This window comes from Ambystoma mexicanum, chromosome 2q (genome assembly GCF_040938575.1).
Source record: "Ambystoma mexicanum isolate Mex_15411 chromosome 2q, UKY_AmexF1_1, whole genome shotgun sequence".
NCBI lineage: Eukaryota > Metazoa > Chordata > Amphibia > Caudata > Ambystomatidae > Ambystoma > Ambystoma mexicanum.
The window spans coordinates 1,412,617,601-1,412,638,444 of record NC_090924.1 but is presented as its reverse complement, the minus strand read 5'-3'; the positions used below and the strand labels follow the sequence as shown (position 1 = coordinate 1,412,638,444).

The 20,844-nt window shown below is 47.4% G+C and overlaps 1 protein-coding gene across 2 annotated transcripts in view; it reads right to left on the bottom strand.

Annotated features, from left to right (window-relative positions):
- ANKRD28 (ankyrin repeat domain 28) overlaps positions 1-20,844 on the bottom strand; it is a 1,823,421-nt gene that overhangs the window by 942,839 nt on the left and 859,738 nt on the right. For both annotated transcript variants that reach the window (XM_069648906.1, XM_069648905.1), the window contains exon 9: positions 20,743-20,821. In XM_069648906.1, the coding sequence (XP_069505007.1) occupies positions 20,743-20,821 (79 nt within the window). The remainder of the gene's footprint in view (positions 1-20,742; positions 20,822-20,844) is intronic.

The window sequence follows — 20,844 nt, the reverse complement described above, 5'->3', positions numbered from 1 at the left end:
GCGTTCCCCTTGGAGTCTGGCTGGGGAAACCTGGATGCGAATCCTGGGCATTGCCTGTTTTCGCTTGTGGCGAATAGGTCTATAGTGGGGAAACCCCACTGTGAGAAGATGTCCTCTACGACTTCTCTGTGTAGACACCATTCATGCTCTTCTGGGAGGGGATCTCTGCTTAAGGCGTCTTCTAGTGAATTGAGATCCCCTGGAACATGTTGAGATGACAGGTAAATGTTCCGTCTGAGTGCCCATGTCCAAATTCTCTGGGCAAGCCTGGACAGATATGGACAGATATGGCGAAGGAGTCTCTCTCTCGGTTTGTTTATGCAAAACATTGCTGTTGTGCCGTCTGTTAAGATCTGCACTGACAGGTTCATCAGGTGGGGTTCGACTATCAGAAGCTCTAGCAGATTGATGTGATTCTTGGCCACTGTGTGAGACCAGAGACCCTGCGCTGTGTGGTGAAGGAGGTGTGCTCCCCACCCCGATACGGACGCCTCTGTAGTGATTACAGCCTGCATCTACGGATTGAAAAAGGGTTTCCCCTTTGACAGGTTCTCTCTCGTCCACCAGTGAAGACTTTGTAAGTGCCAACCATTCCTGTATGGGTCGCATGTGCAGGTGCACGTGGGGAACCAGGTAAATACATGACGCCATCATGCCTAGCAGACGCATCGCTTTGCGCACCCTTATCTGACGACCAGGCTGATAGAGGAATTTGCAGTAGTATATTCCGAATTCTTTCCTCTGATGGAAGGCCAACTCCTCTTGAGTGTTTAGGACAGCTCCTAGGTACTGTTTGGAGGTGCTTGGCACCAGGCTTGACTTTTTCTCGTTCATTGAGAAACCGAATTCGAAGAGGTCGTCGATGGTTCTTTGAATGTTGGAACTGCAAATTACTGAGGTCTCCCCCGTGATGAGCCAGTCGTCCAGGTAAGGGTACACTGGGATTGCCTCCCTGTGTAGGTGTGCCGCCACCACTGCCAGTATCTTGGTAAATACCCTTGGAGCCGAGGCTATACCGAAGGGCAGCACCTTGAACTGGTAGTGCTGACTGTCCACCTTGAAGCGCAAAAATCTTCTGTGCACCGGGAACATAGAAATATGAAAATAGGCATCTTTCATGTCCAATGTTGCCATGTAATCTCCCTTTTTTAGGAGGGGAATTACCTCTTGGAGCGTATTTATTTATTTTATTTTTTTTATTTGTTACACGTCGAGACCCTCGGGTGTCACGGCGAGGTTATAAGATAGCTTAGAAATTAGTCACATTCAAACATTACATTAGTTGCATTACATGATATAGGTTACAACATATTCACAAGAATATACAGTGGCCTAAGTATTCACAACAGTATCCGATGGTAGGGGTCCTATCTTTGGGTGCTAATATTGGTTGAATAACCAGGTTTTTAGCTGTTTCTTAAAGATCGTGAAGGAGGATGTTTTTTTGATGATGATGGGTAAGGTGTTCCAGTGTTTGGGGGCTAAAGTGGTGAAGCTGCTGCCCCCTGCTCTTGTGGTTTTGAATCGGGGGGGGGGGGGGTCCAGGAGGAGTTTGTCGTTGGATCTCAGTAATCTTATGTTAGTTTTAGGATGCAGAGTGTTATTGAGGTAGATAGGTCCTTTTTTGTAATGCATTTGTGGGTGATGCATAATGTTTTGAAAATGATGCGGGCTTTGATGGGGAGCCAGTGGGCATCTTTCCTGGTCTTGGATATATGGTCTGATTTTTTTATGCCTAGCGCTCCCCTCAGGACTTTGTTTTGCAAAAGTTGCATTTTGGTTAGGTTGGTGTTGGAGGTGCCCAGTAGTAATACATTACAGTAGTCCAATTTCGATAGGACCAGTGCTCTGGCCAGGGTGAGGCAGTTTGCTGGGGTCAGAAATTGTCGGCTGAGTGCAATTAATTTGGAAGTGTAGGCCGTGGAGGAGGAAAGTACATTGATCCGTTTAGTCATGGTCAGGCTAGCATCGAAGTACACGCCCAGTGTTTTTACTTGTTTTGACACTGGAATATTGGTGCCGTCGATGTTGATGGTTGAATATTCTGGCTGAAGGGTTGCTAATTTGGCTGGAGCTCCTACGATGAGGACTTCCGTCTTCTCATCGTTAAGACATAGGCTGTTTAATGCCATCCAGTTTTGTATGATGACGTAAATTTTATTGATTGTTAAAGTGTCCTGGTCATAGTTGCCTGTAAGAGGTATAAGGATCTGGGTGACATCCGCAAAATTTGTGTATATGACACCCATATCGTCAAGTGCTGAGAACAGGAGCTTGGTATATGCGTTATACGCGTGGGAGAAAGGCAAGAGCCTTGGGGCACTCCTATGGGGACTGGGATGGGGTTGGCTGCTTCTTTGCCTATGGACACTCTGGAGGTGCGGTCAGTTAAGAATGATTTCACCCAAGCAGTGGCTGCCCCAGAGAAATTAAATTCACGGGCAAGTGAGTTGCAGAGTTTGTCGTGGTCCACCAAGTCGAACGCAGCCGAGAGGTCCAACAGCAGGAGAATGCAAAGTTTCCCTGAATCTCTAATGGCATCCATCTGGATTTTGAGGTCCAAGAGAGCTGTTTCAGTGCTGTGGTTGGGCCTGAAGCCTGATTGTCTGGTGCCGAGGAGCTGGTTAGATTCTAAATGGGTTTGAATTTGGTTGTAGGCTAGTTTGTCGATGATTTTGATTAAGAATGGGACCGTGGTTATGGGGCGATAGTTAGTTGGAATGGTGGGGTCTAGATTTGGTTTTTTTTAGAAGTGGTGTAACCCAGGCTTCTTTAATGCAAGTCGGAACTGTATTGGAGTTGAATGAGGCATTGACAAATTTAGTGATGAGGGGGGTCAGGGTGGGTGCACAGGCTTTGACTAGTTTGGCTGGGACAGTATCTCCTTTGCAGTTGGATGCTTTTAGTTTGGAGATAGTATCGAGTATGAGATTGTGGGTGACTGGTGTGAATTGGAAGGGGGGGTTGGAGTTGTCACTGGAAAGGGTACAGGGATTAGGGAAGGGGGGGTTTTTGTAGCTAGGAGTAATTTTTTGGAGTTGATTTTGTTTTGTAACATAGTGATTTTGGAGGCAAGAGCATCTTGTATGGTGGTACACCATTCTTTGCTTGTGTTTATGGGTGTGTCGGTCGGAAGTGGATTTTCAAGTTCTCTAAAGATAGAGAAGAGCTCTTTGGAGTCGGATGCTGCATTGCTAATGCGAGCATTGTAGGCGTTAGCTTTATGTGAGATGATAGCTGATTTGTAGAGGGTATTTGCGTCTTTGAATGCTTTAGCTGAGTCTGGGGAGGGATGTTTATTATGGGCATGCTCAAGAGAGCGTTTTTTCCTTCTAAGGGCGATTAATTCCTCGTTGAACCAGAAGTTGGATTTTTTGTGGAGGCGCCTTAGTTTGGAGGTTACAGGTGCTATGGTGTTAATCGCTGTGGAGAGGCATTTGTGGTAGTACTCAGCGATAGTAGTTGGGTCATTGCTGAGGATTGAGTGGGTATCTAGCAATTTGTTCAAGGTGGGGTCGAAGTTCTCAGCTGTGAGCTTTTTAGAGTTTCTACTTTCGATGATGTCCATAGATATGTTCTTGGGTGTGCAAGGGTTGTCGCTAGTGATTGTAAATTCTATGCAGTAGTGGTCTGTCCAATTCAGTGCGGTAATCGGGCCTAAGGTGATGTCGGTGTTGAGGGTGAGGATCCAATCAAGGGTTCTGCCCTTAGTATGGGTGGGGACATTGACGTGTTGGCAGAAGTTCATGTCATTTAGTGCCAGGATGAGGGTGGTTGCTTTGGTGTCTTGGTTATCATTAAAACCTAGATTCAAGTCACCAATGATGATACATTTCGTTTTGGGTTTGAGGAAGGGCGCCAGTATTAGTGGGATGTCTGTTTCTGGGTGGCTGTTTGTGCAGCTAGGGGCTCTATAGATGACCACTATGTTAATTGTGGTGTTTTCATTCAATGAGAGTTTGGCGAGTAGTAGTTCGTACCCTGAGATTATTTCAATGGAACTTGATCTAAGTTTGATAGTTTTTTTTGCAATGATGGCCACTCCGCCTCCTGGAGTGGTGGTTCTATCAGATCTGAGAATGGTGTAATCTGGTGGAATAGCCAATGCTAGCAGAGGGCGTAGTAATGTGAAATCTTTGGGGCTTGACATACTTGTTTGCAGGGCGTACGTCTAATACTGGGCGCATTGTCAAATCTTTTTTTGGCACAAGGAAGTAAGTTAAATACCCTTGTTTACCTGGTTGCCCGGGACGAGTTCTATTGAGTCCTTTGCAAGAAGATTGACGATTTCCTCGAGGAGGATCTTTTCGTGGTCCATAGAATGTATCTTTTGTCGTGGAGGGTGGTTGCGGGGGCACTCCAGCAGTTCAATGCAATAACCTGCGGACACTGTGGACAGCACCCATTTGTCTGATGTGATCCCTTCCCATGCTTGAGTGAAGTTGGAAATGCGCCCCCCTACTGGGGATGCGTGGGAAGGGACCCTGAGCGGAACGTCACTGTTTTGCAGGAGGCATGCCGCCTCTGCCTGGGCTGCCTCTTCCTCTACCACGGCTCCTTTTATTACCTCTGCCGTAACTTTGGGTAGTCTGTTGGTTGCCATCCCACGATGTAGCCTGTCCCTGTGCGTAATTGGAGCCCCTCTGGGAATTTTGGCCGCGTGAGCGACGAAAATTACTATTCCTTCTTTGATTGGTGGGCTTGTTCCTCAATTGTCCCAGGGACTTCAGAGTATCGTACTCGTCTTTGGCAGTTTTGAGTGCGTCCTCTACTGCTTTGCCAAACAAGACATTCGGTTCCACCGGCATTTCAATAAGGGTAGCCTGGGTCTCGGGTTTAAACCCTGACTATCTTAGCCAAGCGTGCCTCTTAATGACAGTGCTCTCTGCTATGAGCCGGCCTGCATTATCTGCAGCGTCAAAGGTCGTCTTCAGAATGCAACCGGACACGGCTCTACCCTGCAACGCGATCTGGGCAAGCTGGCCCTTTAGTGGTTCCGGAGCAGAGTCAATGAGAGCAGCTACCTGCTCCCACTGGTGGCAATTATAGTTTGTCAGCAGAGTGGTGGAATTGGCGATTCTTGCCTGGTAAGCAGAAGTGGAGGCCACTTTCCTTCCTAACCCATAATTTCTCTTGCTCTCCTTGTCTGGGGGAGCCTCAGATGAAGATAGAGGTGTCCCCGCTCTTTTTCTGGTGTTTGTGATTACCAAAGAGTCGGGCTTAAGTTGACCCCTTATGTAAAGTGGGTCTGACTGGGCGGTCCTGAACAACTTCTCAATTCTGGGGTTTACAGCCCTAGTGAGATTAGGAGTGAGAAGTGAAGGATCAATTCTTCGCTGGATTGACTTGAGAATAGGAATGGCTTAAGCAATGGGCCTCTCGTCTCCCACTAGCTCCTCTGCAAAGTCCCTCTCTTCCTGTGCCCCCCGAGTATCTATGTGGAAGTGCTCTGCAGCTTTAGCCAAGACGTCATTTAGAAGGGGCTGGTTATCTATTGGTGAGTCAGTAACTTGTGGTTCCTTGTGAACCGGTGTGTCCATATTGTAGACTTCTTCCTCGATTTCCTCCTCCTCATCCTGGTCCTCGTTATCTCCATAATACTCGACCCCCGTTTGGTCGTCCAGCATTTGTATATCTGGGTCATCCCGATACTGCTGGTAGGGCCGGATGTAGTAAAGGTCTGAAGTCAGGCACTGAGCTGGAGTATCAAACCGAGATCTATTATTAGGAGGCTGATGGTCTTTGGATCCTGAAGGAGTGGCATTGTCAGGGATATAGCTAAGAAAATGCTGTGGATTTTGTTCATAAAAATTGGCTAAGGAAGACATTCACCTCATCACCCTGTCTATGTCCTCAGTGCTCCATTCTCTGGAACTGGGGATGACAACCTCCTGTTGAGGTTCCTCTTCTAGTCCCATATCCTGAGGAGTGGGTGGAATGAGCCTGGGTGTAGTGACTGGGACAGGGGTCTTAGATTTGTCCTTATCTGACGACCTGTGTTTGTCCTTGTGTGTCTGGGGTGCAGAAGTTAAATGTGATGACACTTTCTGCTCTTTGTCCCCTTTCCCATGAGTGGTAGAGTGTTTCCCTGATGGTTTGGCCTTTTCTGAATCTTTCGACGCTTGGCGTTGAGATTCGGGGGTACTGTCTCTCTCTTTCGAATGTGCACGTCGGGACTCGGAGGCAGACGTTGAACGGGCTGCTGGAGTAGACTTTTGGTGTGCGGCTTGGGGTGGAGGTCGGATTAGTCTGCTTGTGACTTTGGGGAGCGAGGCACTCTTGGCAACTGTGGACGGTTGCCGTGTGTCGTGCAGCATTCTCGACCTGGAACGCCCAGAGGACACCGATTCCGTGGACTGCTCTCTACGTGCCTCTTTCTTCCGAGAACTTGACACATGTGTCGAGTCTCGGTTGGATTTAGTGTGTTTAGGTGTAGAAGTAGTTTGGGTAGCGCTCGTGTCGCCGGGTATGTTCCCCTAACTGCCCTGCCGGATAATCCTCCGAGTTCGGGTACTAGCGCTTGGGTGTCTTTCGACGCCCCTGTGCCCTCGCTGTCCGAAAGGGCGGCGTCGCTGCCATCACTTTAGGCACCCACCGCTTCCATGGCCTCGAGTTGCCTGGCGTGGTGGGCCCAACATTTAGTGGAGCGGTCCTTGAGTTTTTTTGTTTTAAAAAGCTTGCACGCTCTGCAGTTCGCTTCGGGGTGGTCCCTCAGCAAGCAGAGATTACAGGTGGCATGTTTGTCAACCCAAGGGTACTTGCGGTTGCACTTGGGGCAAAATTTAAATGGAGTACTATCCATATGTCACCTTAAGGAGGGCTAGTGTATGTAGGAAATAATGAGTGTTGAGTATGTTTCCACCCCCCCACTCTCCCTACTTGCAGGGCCGAGGTCAGAGGCCTTCTGAGGCCCGGGCCGAGGCCAGTGGCCTTCCGAGGCCCAAAGTCTGTTGTGCAGTCTCGACAGTTGGTTGTTCTTCGGACCGGCGTCGATCTTCGGTGTCTCAACGTGGGAGTGGAAGCACGGGGAAATTAATATTGATTTTTTGCAAAATGGCTGAAAGCCAGGGAACTAACTCCACACAATGCTTCAGACAAGTATGGTGGAAAAAAACAATCTGAGGGTCCTACACACTTGAGGGATCATGGGTACAGTGGACATCACACTAGGGATAGTATTACTGGCACGGCCTATGTCAACGCCCATTTTCGAGTTTCGAAAAACAAACTAACACTCTGCAGCTTCCACTAGATGTCAGCCTATGCACACATGTGATCTAAGCAGATTCCACAAGCCTCAAATATATATATATATAAAAAATAATAATCAAGGAAAGATGGCCTGTTGGTCCATGGTGCTTTCAAATCTATTCCTAACCCACGGGTCAGTAGACAGAGTATCTTGTAGGGGTAAAACTATTTTCTCCTGTTGAGTTAAATTACACTTTCTTTGGAGTGCTTCCAACAAGGGAGAGGTAGCTCCTGTGTACCCTGGTTCTTTCTTGAATAATATTTGTCAAACAGACAATTACGGCGCCTGTGCTTGGGTAGGTGTTTGTGTATGAACATTAGGCAAAGAACCACTCTTGCTAGGCGCGTATTTGTGTTTAGAGGCGTGCACCGAAAGACGGGCAGAGAGGTTTTCTGAAGCGCTGAGCCCTCTGCTGAAGGGTGCTTTTCTGCAGCCGATTTGCCACTCTTCGGCGGGTCAGCTGTACAGTGTGCCGAGGGTGTAAGATGTTTGTGTTTCGTCGCCTTGTGGGACGCCTTCCCATTGTGCTCTTGTCGCCAGAGAAGCTCTGCATCGCAGCGTAGAACAGTTTTATGTAATTTTCCTGCTTTCTGAAGGTCGTGCATAAGGTGATTTTATGAGGCCCTCAGAAAGCAGGACAAGGACATGCCTGTGAGTTTTTTTTATTGGGGGGGGGCCTGTCAGCCCCGGTGCAAACACTCGCGTGTGGCGGGGCTTGACAGTTCAATTTAGAAATACTGCTCCGTGTGGTCGCGTCGCGGTCTTTCTAAATTTATTTTTCCAGTTGAATAAAACAATAAATAAGGTAACTCGACCCAAGACAATGTGAGAATGCCTGCCTTCCGGAATTGGGGACAATGTTAATTAACTCTTATAAAGCGCTACTGGCACGTAGGCCTCAGTGAGTGCAAACTGACAGAAAGAGCCACGGAGCAATACCAGGGGAGACACCGGGAACTAGTGAGCCCTAGTCGTTGGAGTTAGAGAAATGTTTTGAGAGATTTCTTAAAAGAAGAAAATTACATACAGATACGCAGGGAAACGGGACAAGAGTTCCAAAAGCGTGGAATAAGAGAATCGAAACTTGTACATCAGAAGCGAGTAAGCTTGTATCGTGGCTGCTCAAGGTTGTTCGAGTTACTGGATCGTAGAGAGTAAGATGACTGTGAAGACTTAATCCTAGCTTTCAAATAGGATGGTGCATTGTCAGCAAGGCACTTGTAGGTAAGGGATAGAACCTTCTATGTAATGCGGTGCTTAACAGAAAGCCAATGTAAAGAATTGCGAGCTTCAGTGACACGGTTCCTTCTTTAGATACCACATACAGCTTGAACAGCATTGTTCTGCACAACATGTAAACAGGCCAGGTTAGACCTTGAAGTGCCAGCCAGAAGGCAATTGCTATATTCAGGTTTGGAGTTGGCTAAAGAAACAGTGAGGGCCGCAGTGTAGGAGTTGGATAAGAAAGGTTTAATTTGCGTTATAATGCGTGTAGTGTAGGCACAAGAAAACAGGTTTATTCATAGATTAGCATCCAGATACACGCCAAAGGTCTTAACCCAGGGACTAGTCTTAATGGTAACTCCAGAGATATTGAACTCCAGAGATATTGAAGCAGAGTATCTAGGATCCAACTTGGCAAGACGTTGGGGGGTACCAACAAGCTTAATCTCAGTTTTATTTCCAGCATAGATAAGCACCCATGAGCCTTCTTTCTCCCGTTCGGACATGTCTCTGTCGACACTTATGATGCTGGGCTAGTCTTGTACAGCCTCTGATTCTTCCATGCAAGAGGGGTATTCCGATGATGCTTCACAGCCTGCATCTTGTATGGTGCCCAGTGCTTCAACCGTCTGTCTTTAAGGGTTTTTGGCCGAGAAAGCTTACTGTAACGCTCACCTGATTCCTGCAGAGGCGCCGGTCTTGACTGGGTGAATGCCGTATCTTCAAAGGTGATGTGTAATACACGGTTGGCTCTTTGGGCTGGACCTCTGTGCACTGTATGTCTGACTCGATGAGTAAGATGTCTGCAGATAGAAAATATGGGATTAATGAACTGGGGTTATTGGGTGCCTCTCTCCTCTTCCCTTTCTCTTCTCCTGTAGAACCCCGAAGATTAACGCCCTCACCTTAGGTAAGTGACCGCCGAGCTCTCCATCTGCCTCGGGGCAGGGTGCCGTAACCAGTTCCTTCACTGGATAAGGGTGCAGGCCTCTTGACCTCAGAGGACTGCTGTCCGTCGTTAACTGCACGAACGGTAAATTTTGGCCGCTTCAAATGTCTTAAGTCTTTTGTAATGATATCTCTTGTTTTGCAGAGTTCCGGCGATGGCGGGCTGATGAGAGTTGAGGATCGAACCCGCGTGAGGAATAGAAGCGCCTGGAAGCACGTAGGTAAGCGCTTGTAGCCTGCTTCACGATGCGCACTAACTGTCCCTTTTATCTTGCAGGTACAAGTTCGGAGCTTTAGAGAAGCTGAAGGGTGCTGGAATACCCACTGGATTCGGCATGGGAAGGAGTAATGGCACGTGAGTAATAAAGTTGCCCAATGTCTTTAAACGCACCTTCTTTTGTCTTTCAGATGCGGGATGCAGCGCCGAAGGCCTCCGGAGCGTGCAAAGAGCTGGTAAGCTTTTGTCTTTCAGATGCCGGAATGCAGTGCGAAGACCTCCGGAACATGCGAAGAGTAGGTAAGCCTTTGTCTTTCAGATGCCGGAATGCAGCGCGAGGCGTTGGTGACAGCCGATGGACCAGGTAAGAGATGCGCTGCCACTGAAGACCGTAGTGCTAACCTGTTCCTTCTTTGTCTTTACAGGTGCTGCTGAAGACTGGATTCCAGGATGGTAAGTCTTTGTTTCCTTAGGCCCAGGATCAGAAGCAGAAGACACGATGAGCGTTCTGCTGCAGAGAATGCAGAATAACACAAAGCAAGATTCATCCATCGGGTGTGGTTTATATAGCCTCCAGTAGTGCTTAGGTGTCTCCTTCCACAGCCACGCCTAGGTAAGAAAAGAGTTCCTGCTTTCCAGAAGAGTTCCAGTGTTCTGAACCTAGGGAGTGGCTCCTGCCCCACCCAACAGGAAAAGTAGTCCCAAACAGAAGAGGATCCGGGGTTCAACTGGCAGGTAAGTAAGCAGCATGGTCTGCTGCAGTTAAGTCCACCCAAGCATTATGAGCCCGGCGCTTCCAGCGCTGGGACTGGGCATCTTTATGAGCCTGGTGCCACTGGCGCCAGGACAGGGTCCAAAAGGTCCCAATTGGGACTGGCTGGCACTCGGAACCAGGGTTATGGGTCTGCTTCCAAGGGAGTCGGGCAAGTCCTGATCTTTTGGAAGCAGAGATCATGACAGCACCCCCCTTCAAGGCCCCTCCCAAACCGGGCTTCTCTGGGGGTTTGGGCTTGTTAGGAAATGTTCGATGAAATATTTTGATTAGACGAGGCGCGTGGACATATTCTGCAGGTTCCCAGGATCTTTCTTGGGGACCGTAGCCTTTCCAGTCAATCAGGTAAAATAGTTTAGATTTGGAGATCTTGGAATCCAGGATGCTTTTGACTTCACACTGGAGTTCTCCATCAACTAGAATAGGTTTTGGAGATGTAGTTAGTCGGGTTTGAGGTTGCACGGGTTTTAATAGAGAGACGTGGAAGACCGGATGTATCTTCATGTGAGGGGGCAAGTCCAACTTGACCGCTACTGGATTTACTATGGTAGTGATGGAATAGGGACCAAGGTATCTTGGGTTGAATGTGCGTGGTCCTTTTAGAGGTAGATATTTGGTGGATAACCAGACTTGATCTCCTACTTGATATTGGGGGGCTTCCTTCCGATGTTGGTCTGCTCCTTTCTTGTATTGTTCTTTAGCCCTTTGAAGGTGAGAAACGGCTTCCTTAAAGGTTTGGGTGATTGTAGAATGCAGGTGGTCTACTGCTGGTGTTCCAAGATCTTGGAGTGGATCCAACTCCGAGGTTCGAGGGTGACTACCGTATAAAAGAAAAAACGGGGTCTTCCCAGTTCCCGAGTGGACAGAGTTATTGTAGGCATATTCGGCTATCCAAAGGATATCTTTCCAAGTTTTTTCAGTTTGTTGTAGCATGCAGCGCAAATACTGTTCCAGAGTTTGATTGGTCCTCTCGGTTTGTCCGTCGGTTTGAGGGTGGTGGCTGGTCGAAAGTGTCTCATCAATTTGAGCCGACCGACAGCAACTTCGCCAAAAATGAGAAATAAATTGACTACCTCGATCCGAAATTAGAACTGAAGGAAAACCGTGCAGTCGGACGATGTTTTCGAGAAATTCTCGGGCCAGAGTTGCTGCTGTTGGTGGTAAGCCTTTGAGTGGAATGAAATGCGCCATCTTGGAGAATAGGTCCACGATTACTAGGATCGTATTGTATTCGGAGCATGGAGGTAGATCGGTGATGAAGTCCATAGAAAGCGTATGCCAAGGGCGAGGCGGGATGTCAATAGGGCATAAGAGGCCGGCTGGTTTTTCCTTTTGACTCTTGTTTTGGGCGCATACTCCACAGGACATTATAAAGTCTCTGATATCTTTTTTCCAAGACGGCCACCAGAAGTAGCGCTTGATCTTTTCCGAGGTCTTGGTCATACCGGGATGTCCTTCCATTAAAGAATCGTGATAACAAGAGATTACCTTTTTCTGTAAATCTGTGCTGGGCAGGTATAACCGTTCTTGGAAATATAATAGGTTGTCCTTCACCGTAAAGTCCTTTCCCTGCAGATGCCAATTCTGTATGTCTGCAGGAGTTACCAGTAGCCTGGCTTTATCCTTAACTTCCTCTATGGATTGTGTGGCGATTACACCTAGAATTCTTTGTTCGGGAATGATAGGTACAGGTTTAGGATTGATCAAATGTTCTTCCACTCCCATCCGAGAAAGGGCATCAGCTTTACCGTTTTTTGTACCAGGTCGATAGGTAATTATGAAGTCAAACTCGGCAAAGAATAGTGCCCAACGGAGTTGCCTAGAGGATTGAGCTTTTGCGGTTTTCAAATATTGCAGGTTTCGGTGATCTGTAATCACAGTAACGGTGTGTCGGGCCCCCAGAAGATAATGCCGCCAAGCCTTAAAGGCGGACTTGATAGCTAGAAGTTCCTTATCAGTAATAGTGTAATTGATTAGAGGAGGCGAGAATTTGCGGGACCAAAATGCCACAGGATGCAACTGATTGGTTACTGGGTCCTTTTGTGATAGAACTGCCCCCATGGCAAGGCTCGAAGCATCAGTTTCAACGATGTAGGGGAGTTCTGGGCGAGGATGTTTTAAGATCGGTGCAGAGATAAATCTAGTTTTCAAATTCTGGAAAGCTTGTTCCGCCTCGGTAGACCATTCAAAACGTTTGTTTTTCTTTAACAAGGCGGTGATGGGCTGGACTATTCGAGAGAATTCGGGGATAAACCTGCGGTAAAAGTTAGCGAAGCCTAACATGCTTTGAACACCTTTTACGGAGGATGGCGATGGCCATTTGAGAATTGCATCGACCTTCTTTGAATCCATACGCACTCCGCTAGGTGATAATATGAATCCCAAGAATTCAACTTCAGTCACGTTGAAAACACATTTTTCCAACTTAGCGAAAAGTTTGTGTTGACGCAATCTCTCGAGGACCATTTTCACGTGTTTCCGATGTTCAGTTTCCGATGAAGAATAAACGAGGATGTCGTCAATGTAAACAACAACACACACATCTATGAGCTCTCTGAGGACATCGTTCATAAAATATTGAAAGGCGGCCGGGGCATTGCAAAGTCCGAAGGGCATGACCTGATATTCAAATAGCCCATACTTGGTGCGGAAGGCTGTCTTCCATTCATCGCCCTCTTTTACTCGTACCAAGTGGTAGGCTCCTCTAAGATCCAGCTTTGTATATATGCATGCTTTTCTGACTTGGTCCAGGAGTTCAGGGATCAAAGGTAACGGATATCTATTCTTAACGGTGATCTGGTTCAGGGCGCGATAATCTATACAAGTTCTAAGGTCCCCTTCTTTTTTTGGAACGAAGAACAAAGCTGAGGAAACAGGGGACTTGGAAGGACGAATAAACCCATTCGCTAGGTATTGATCCAGGTATTGTCGGAGGTGAATATTCTCAGGCTCGGTGAGGGCATAAATTCTACTACAAGGAGGAGTAGATCCAGGTATCAGGTCTATCTGGCAGTCATAAGACCTATGAGGAGGTAGAGAGTTAGCCTGATCCTTCCGGAAAACATCTTGGAATTCTAGGTATTCAGGAGGTAACTGGGGAGCCTCCGAGGAAATTGCTGCCAGTGCAACACCAGGTCGAGGGTGACAAGTAGAGACACATTCTGGAAACTGAACCGTTCTTGCTCGCCAATCGATCTGAGGATTGTGCTTCTCTAACCAAGGAATTCCTAGAATAATCTGGAACTGAGGGGCCTTGATCACATCGAACACGATCTTCTCATGGTGTTCATCTTGACTTACTAGCGTCACTTCTTGGGTGGTATGCGTTACTGGTCCGGAGGCTATCTCCGTACCATCCACCGTAGTAATGACGTCCTTTACAGCCTTTGGACAAAGAGTCAGATTCATCCTCAAAACCATTTCATGATCCACATAATTGCCAATGGCACCGCTGTCGACGTACGCTTCAATCGCATTTAATCGATCCGGATGTTCAGGGCTAATGAGGACCATAGGTATCACGAAATGCGATGTCACGGAACTGGTTTTAACGCTCGGCAAGAGGACCTCTATTCTTGTCGGGCGAGGTCGTTTCCCTGCTCAGAGTTTGTGACCCTGGTAACTGCAGCTCCTACTGCCTTCTTGGCTGGTTTCACCGGACAGTCTCGAAGAAAGTGCCCCGAGTTTCCGCAATAGAGGCATAATTGCAGCTGTTTTCTCCTTTCCCGCTCCTTTTGTGTTAGTGGTCCTTTCAGGCCCCCTATTTGCATGGGTTCCCCGGAGTCTACTCCTTTGGTAGGAGTTGGTGGTTTGGAAAATACTCGAGCATCAAACTTGGAACGATCGGCCTTCCTGTTCTGCAGTCTGTGGTCAATTTGAACGACTAAGTCAATATAGTCCGAACAGTCTTGCGGGGGATTCACTACTTGGGCTAACACATCTTTGAGCTCTCCACGTAGACCTCTATAAAACAGCGTAATCCTTTTGTCCTCAGGCCATCGAGTTTCCACTATCAGTCTGTTGACAGACGCAATATAAGCCAAAAGGTCTTGATTACCCTGTCGCAATGAAAGGAGCTCATTGTCCAAGGCCTGCCCCTGTGAATGTCTTGCAAACAGTTTTTCCATACGGAGCTGAAAAGCTTGAAAATCATGGAGAACCGGATCATCTTGATTAACTAGAGGGATCGACCAGTCTGCCGCATTGCCACTAAGGTACGAAAGCACGAAAGCTACCTTAGCTTGATCAGTTGGAAAGGCTAATGGCCGGCATAAGAAGTGCAACCGGCACTGATTAATGAATACTGCAAACCTCTTTGGGTCACCAGAAAATCGTTCGGGCGGAGCCAGAGGTACATTCCCAGGTAGGTTGATCTGCACTGGGTTCGTAGAGGATGTTGAAGGAAGATTTGCCCCTGATGCGGGTAACGGAGTTTGTCCGTCTTGTGACTGTAGCAATTGTCTAGCGAGATTGTCTGTTCGCTCCTTGGAAATAATCAGTTCCCTTCTTAGAGCATTTGTTTCCTGACGGGCTGCATGCACTTCTGCTCTTAGTTCCCCAAGTAACTGGGCTAGTTGGTCGGTATCCGAGGTTTCCATAGCGCCTGGGTGGGAGTTTTGCGGTAGGCTTTGTGTTCTGTAACGCTCACCTGATTCCCGCAGAGGCGCCGGTCTTGACTGGGTGAATGCCGTATCTTCAAACGTGATGTGTAACACACGGTTGGCTCTTTGGGCTGGACCTCTGTGCACTGTATGTCTGACTCGATGAGTAAGATGTCTGCAGATAGAAAATATGGGATTAATGAACTGGGGTTATTGGGAGCCTCTCTCCTCTTCCCTTTCTCTTCTCCTGTAGAACCCCGAAGGTTAACGCCCTCACCTTAGGTAAGTGAACGCCGAGCTCTCCATCTGACTCGGGGCAGGGTGCCGTAACCAGTTCCTTCACTGGATAAGGGTGCAGGCCTCTTGACCTCAGAGGACTGCTGTCCGTCGTTAACTGCACGAACGGTAAGTTCTGGCCGCTTCAAATGTCAAAAGTCTTTTGTAATGATATCTCTTGTTTTGCAGAGTTCCGGCGATGGCGGGCTGATGAGAGTTGAGGATCGAACCCGCGTGAGGAATAGAAGCGCCTGGAAGCACGTAGGTAAGCGCTTGTAGCCTGCTTCACGATGTGCACTAACTGTCCCTTTTATCTTGCAGGTACAAGTTCGGAGCTTTAGAGAAGCGGAAGGGTGCTGGAATACCCACTGGATTCGGCGTGGGAAGGAGTAATGGCACGTGAGTAATAAAGTTGCCCAATGTCTTTAAACGCACCTTCTTTTGTCTTTCAGATGCAGGATGCAGCGCCGAAGGCCTCCGGAGCGTGCAAAGAGCTGGTAAGCTTTTGTCTTTCAGATGCCGGAATGCAGTGCGAAGACCTCCGGAACATGCGAAGAGTAGGTAAGCCTTTGTCTTTCAGATGCCGGAATGCAGCGCGAGGCGTTGGTGACAGCCGATGAACCAGGTAAGAGATGCGCTGCCACTGAAGACCGTAGTGCTAACCTGTTCTTTCTTTGTCTTTACAGGTGCTGCTGAAGACTGGATTCCAGGATGGTAAGCCTTTGTTTCCTTAGGCCCAGGATCAGAAGCAGAAGACACGATGAGCGTTCTGCTGCAGAGAATGCAGAATAACACAAAGCAAGATTCATCCATTGGGTGTGGTTTAAATAGCCCCAGTAGTGCTTAGGTGTCTCCTCCCACAGCCACGCCTAGGTAAGAAAAGAGTTCCTGCTTTCCAGAAGAGTTCCAGTGTTCTGAACCTAGGGAGTGGCTCCTGCCCCACCCAACAGGAAAAGTAGTCCCAAACAGAAGAGGATCCGGGGTTCAACTGGCAGGTAAGTAAGCAGCATGGTCTGCTGCAGGTAAGTCCGCCCAAGCATTATGAGCCCGGCGCTTCCAGCGCTGGGACTGGGCATCTTTATGAGCCTGGTGCCACTGGCGCCAGGACAGGGTCCAAAAGGTCCCAATTGGGACTGGCTGGCACTCGGAACCGGGGTTATGGGTCTGCTTCCAAGGGAGTCGGGCAAGTCCTGATCTTTTGGAAGCAGAGATCATGACACTTACACACCCTGCACCGAGGTTCCTGGTGGTCCCAAGGGAGGCAGTGGTTACATAGGTTGTGTGTCTCCTTCCAGAGGAAATTCAGTTGCAAGAGAGGCAACATTTATGGAGTCTTCTCCACGATATGCAACGGAAGACAGCGAGATGGAACGACTAGAGGGAAATGTGATTAGAGGCATTATCGAAATAAGAATGTGAAATATCCGCCAGCTCTCCCTACTGTGTAGGTCGAAGCCTGAAGGTAGGCTATCGAAGTTGGTGGATGTCCGGACAGCTTTACACTTAGTCTAGCTCTGCTGGATGCATTGATTGAGGGCGTTGAAGCTAGAGAAGTATAAATAAGCAATATTATGCTGAAGATAGGAATAAAGTCCCTGTGACTAACATTAACCCTGCGTTGGCAAAAACAAAAACAAAAAAACAATGAGAACCTCAACATGTGAAGGAACATGGGTACAATACACGTCACAGTAGGGATAGTATTACTAACATGCCATGTCAACGTCCCTTTTTGATTTAGAAAACAAGCTGTGTAATACTCAGCACCAATCACTAGATAAGAAAATGGCATATGCAGAGCATGTGATTCTAAGAAGAGCCAGAAATATATATATGTACACACACACACACACACAAAGGGGTATGTGGGGGTGGTTGGGGTTTGGGGAGTACAGATAGGGACATGCAGTGTATAACAAAAGATAAGCGGTTGAAAACGTAATTATCAAAGTCATGCAATCAGATGTACAAAAATATCACTTAATATAGAACCATCTAGAACATGGCATGAAGATGGCATGGGTGAACGTCTTGAATAACGTTACAGCTCACGAAAATAATGGTAAGTTCTTGTCATGTTGGGTCTGTCAGTGGGTTTTGCTACTGTTTGATGATATCCTATTGGACTTATCAAACATGGTCGAGCAAGCCGAGGTCAAAGAGACACCCCTGTAGTAAATGCAATCCGCATTCTCAACATAACCAAAGAAGCAACATGTACATGACCCTCCCACCTCAGGCGTACGAAACCAGAGGAAGCCATAGCACTGCTTCCAAGTAACGTTGGAACTGCTGCGTCCTGGATGTTGTCACACCCGCACACACGAGCCTAGTCACTGCCTCACTTCCGAGCTGGCAGTCACATGAACTTGGACCGTCTATTCACTGCTGCAACCCGGGCAGGATCACGTGAAAAATAGCACTCAAGCAGTGCTTTCGAAGTGGGGCAGACACGTGGCTTGCCCAGCAAGGCTTACTGTCTTAATCGCAAACCACGGCAAAAAGAGGAAGCTCCCCTTCCACTGTGTGCTTGCATTCCGTGGTCTCACACCTGGCCCGTCTTCCCCAGGAGCACCCGCCCTGGTGCACGGCCATGGAGAATCGCGACACCTCCTGAATATATGCAGGTGAAGGAATGTCAACTGAATTAAAAAGTTTCCATCAATGGTGACTGTTGAGACAGAACTGTTATTTCACAGATGCCAGGGCACGCTTTTTTAAAGGCCCCCAACTTTTTGCTTTTCCCTCAATTTTTGTGGACCATTGACTTTTCTAAAGGCCAGAGGTACTGCGACTGAAGTCCCCCTGCCTTTACAACCTGTTTTACCTTATTTAAGTGTGGGGAGAAAACCAGGGTTTCGAAAATTGAAATTACCTACCCTGACCCCGGTTGCATTATAATTCTGTGCTGGTAATGCAAACATCTATGTTTAACAAGTGCCTAATTGCCATTGTGAGGGGAGCTCTATGTTCTACTGCGCATGTCATAACCTCAACAGCTTCATCCCCTACTGTGTGGCAGTGCTTGCATCCACAAATCTCACATCTGCTGTGTTACCCTTTTGGCATAGGAAAGCCTGTTACAGGCTGGCACTTTCCTAGGCAAGGCGGCTTTGGCAAGCAGAGGTCATCATATAGTAAGCAGGCTTGCCTGCCCTAAGCATTTGAGAACCGCAGAAGCAGCTTACCTTGCAAGAATTACTGTATAACAATATGTCTTTCAGACTGATTGTATTATTCAGAGCATAAGAAAACAGCCCCTGCCTGAAACTTGTATGCCGAGACACTGTCCTTCCACCAGCAATATTGTTTCAGTCTCCGGTCCAAAACTCACTCTCCACTGATATGTAGGTGTCCCTTCCAGTATAAAACCCAACGTATTTAGGGCAGTGGGGGTTACTTGCTCTGAATCTCATACTGCTGTTGGTTTGTTGTTGTCCTGTGTCTTTGCTATTGCTACTAAAACCAGTTCTCCAATCCACCAGAATAGACTGTGGTTACATTTTCCACGTCAATGTATATGCCATTCGGTCATCCATAAAGCAACCAGTATCACAGGTTCCACGCAGGTTCCCCATTTTGCTCCATGGTGATTCAATCACCTTAAACAGGTTTAACTGAGTAGGCTGGTGGCAGGTGTACTTTAGTTTTGGCTCCACCAGAAGTGCAAGCAATTTTGCCACATTGGTAGCCCAATATACTGTGGTTTTTAGCCATCGAGAACCAATCTTTATTTAAAATCCTGTTCCAATGTGTGCTTCAGTGCTTCTTTTGTTCAATAAACCAGGAGATGGTTTTAAAATGAGTGTTCTGACAATGTGGGGGTTCTGTAAGCCCACAATGGCAACCTCCACACTAGTCCTAATGGTTTGTGCCAGTATAGGTCCCTGGCCTCTCCATCTAACGTCCTGTAGTGCTGGCTAAGACTGCGTAGCAGTCCAACCGACCAACTAGAATGGTTAATCATTTCACCCTTTGTCTTTTTTTAGTGATGGTGGGGCTGGCCTCTGGTGAATCTCTCTGTGCAGTGGGTGGTATTTAAGCTCTGCCCAGTCACTGCTTCTCTCTTGCTTTTCTTCTGGACCTTGCAGGTCTGCCTACCTGAGTAAGGAGTTTTCTAGTGCTTCCCAACTTTTTTCTCCCCAGTTTTAAAGGCTTCACTTGGCTGAGTGCAGTGGATTAGGCATTTCCCAGTTTGGGGTTTTCACACGTTTGGAGGTCGAGTTCGGACATACTGAAGACACCTACTGTCTCGACTCATCTGCTGGGTCGAGCCCTTCTCAATGTAACAGTTTTCTGGGTAGTCTATCCCCGAAACTCGTTTCTGCCAAGATCTTCCGCTTAGCTGTGGGCATACAGAAGGGTCTCACTACTTCATCAAATCTTCATGTTAAGCTGGCCCACACTTGGAGATCCATAAAGGAAAGCAAAACATGGCAGGATATATAAAAATGAGCGAAAGGTCTTGCTTCCTTACACCATACATTTTATAACTGAATACACCAGCTGGAAGGGTGCTTACAACCATTTTCAGGTAGCAGGCAACAACCCCTCTCCTCTCACCATGACCACAATTCCAGGACATTCACAGGAAACACCCTTCAAAAAGCAAAATGGCAAAGCTTCGATTTGGTCTTTCAAAGAATACCAATTGGTTAAAACATGCCAGTGGTATTGTTCCTTTTAGGCATTGTACGTCATATTGAATCAATAACCTACCTACATCATCAGTGCCAACGTGTGTTCTACGGCACTACCGGAGAGCTAGCTAGAGTGTGCCACAATCCCAGAGCTATAACATAAAATCACATGTACACTATACAGCACCAATAGCAGAGGGTGATACAATGCAGGCCTCAACCTAGTACACAAATCCCGGAAATAGCCTCAGATGGAAACTTGCCACCTCATCACACCTAACAATTGAACAGATCAACTAGAATACAAATCCCATAGGACAATATGAGATGTAGAGCAAGAACTACAGAGACTGAGACACAAACAACCGACTAACACAAAAGCTTAACTTTCTGCATACATCTCACACAGAAACCCACACAACCACTTCCCTGCACAGCAAACCGCATGTACTTCACCCACACTGCATCAACAAACACAAAACCTGCACCAACAGCACATGAGGACCCACACTGATCCAATAATCACACCCAAGCTCAGCGCACGGTGAAAGCCAAATTGAAGCTGCCAATAGGGCACCACCTTTCTCACTTCCCTATTCCCACTGTTTTTGGATCAGCCAGAGCGCCTGGGAACCAATTCCGTTGGTGACGGTGCGTGGTACAATACCTTTAACATTAACATTGTTTTTAAACACTGCACAACAAAAGAGAACACAAAGTAGAAAAGGGGTAGCAAGGAACTAATGCAGCATTTTCTGGGGGTAGCAAGGAACTAATGTAGCATGTTCCAGATATTTCTCCCTTGTAATTACCGTTTTGTATGATGGTTTGCGATCTACTGAACCTGCCATGGATTGCAGTCATGTGCAACGGCGTCTTCCCATCTTTGCTCTGAAAAAAGAAGAATATAAGTT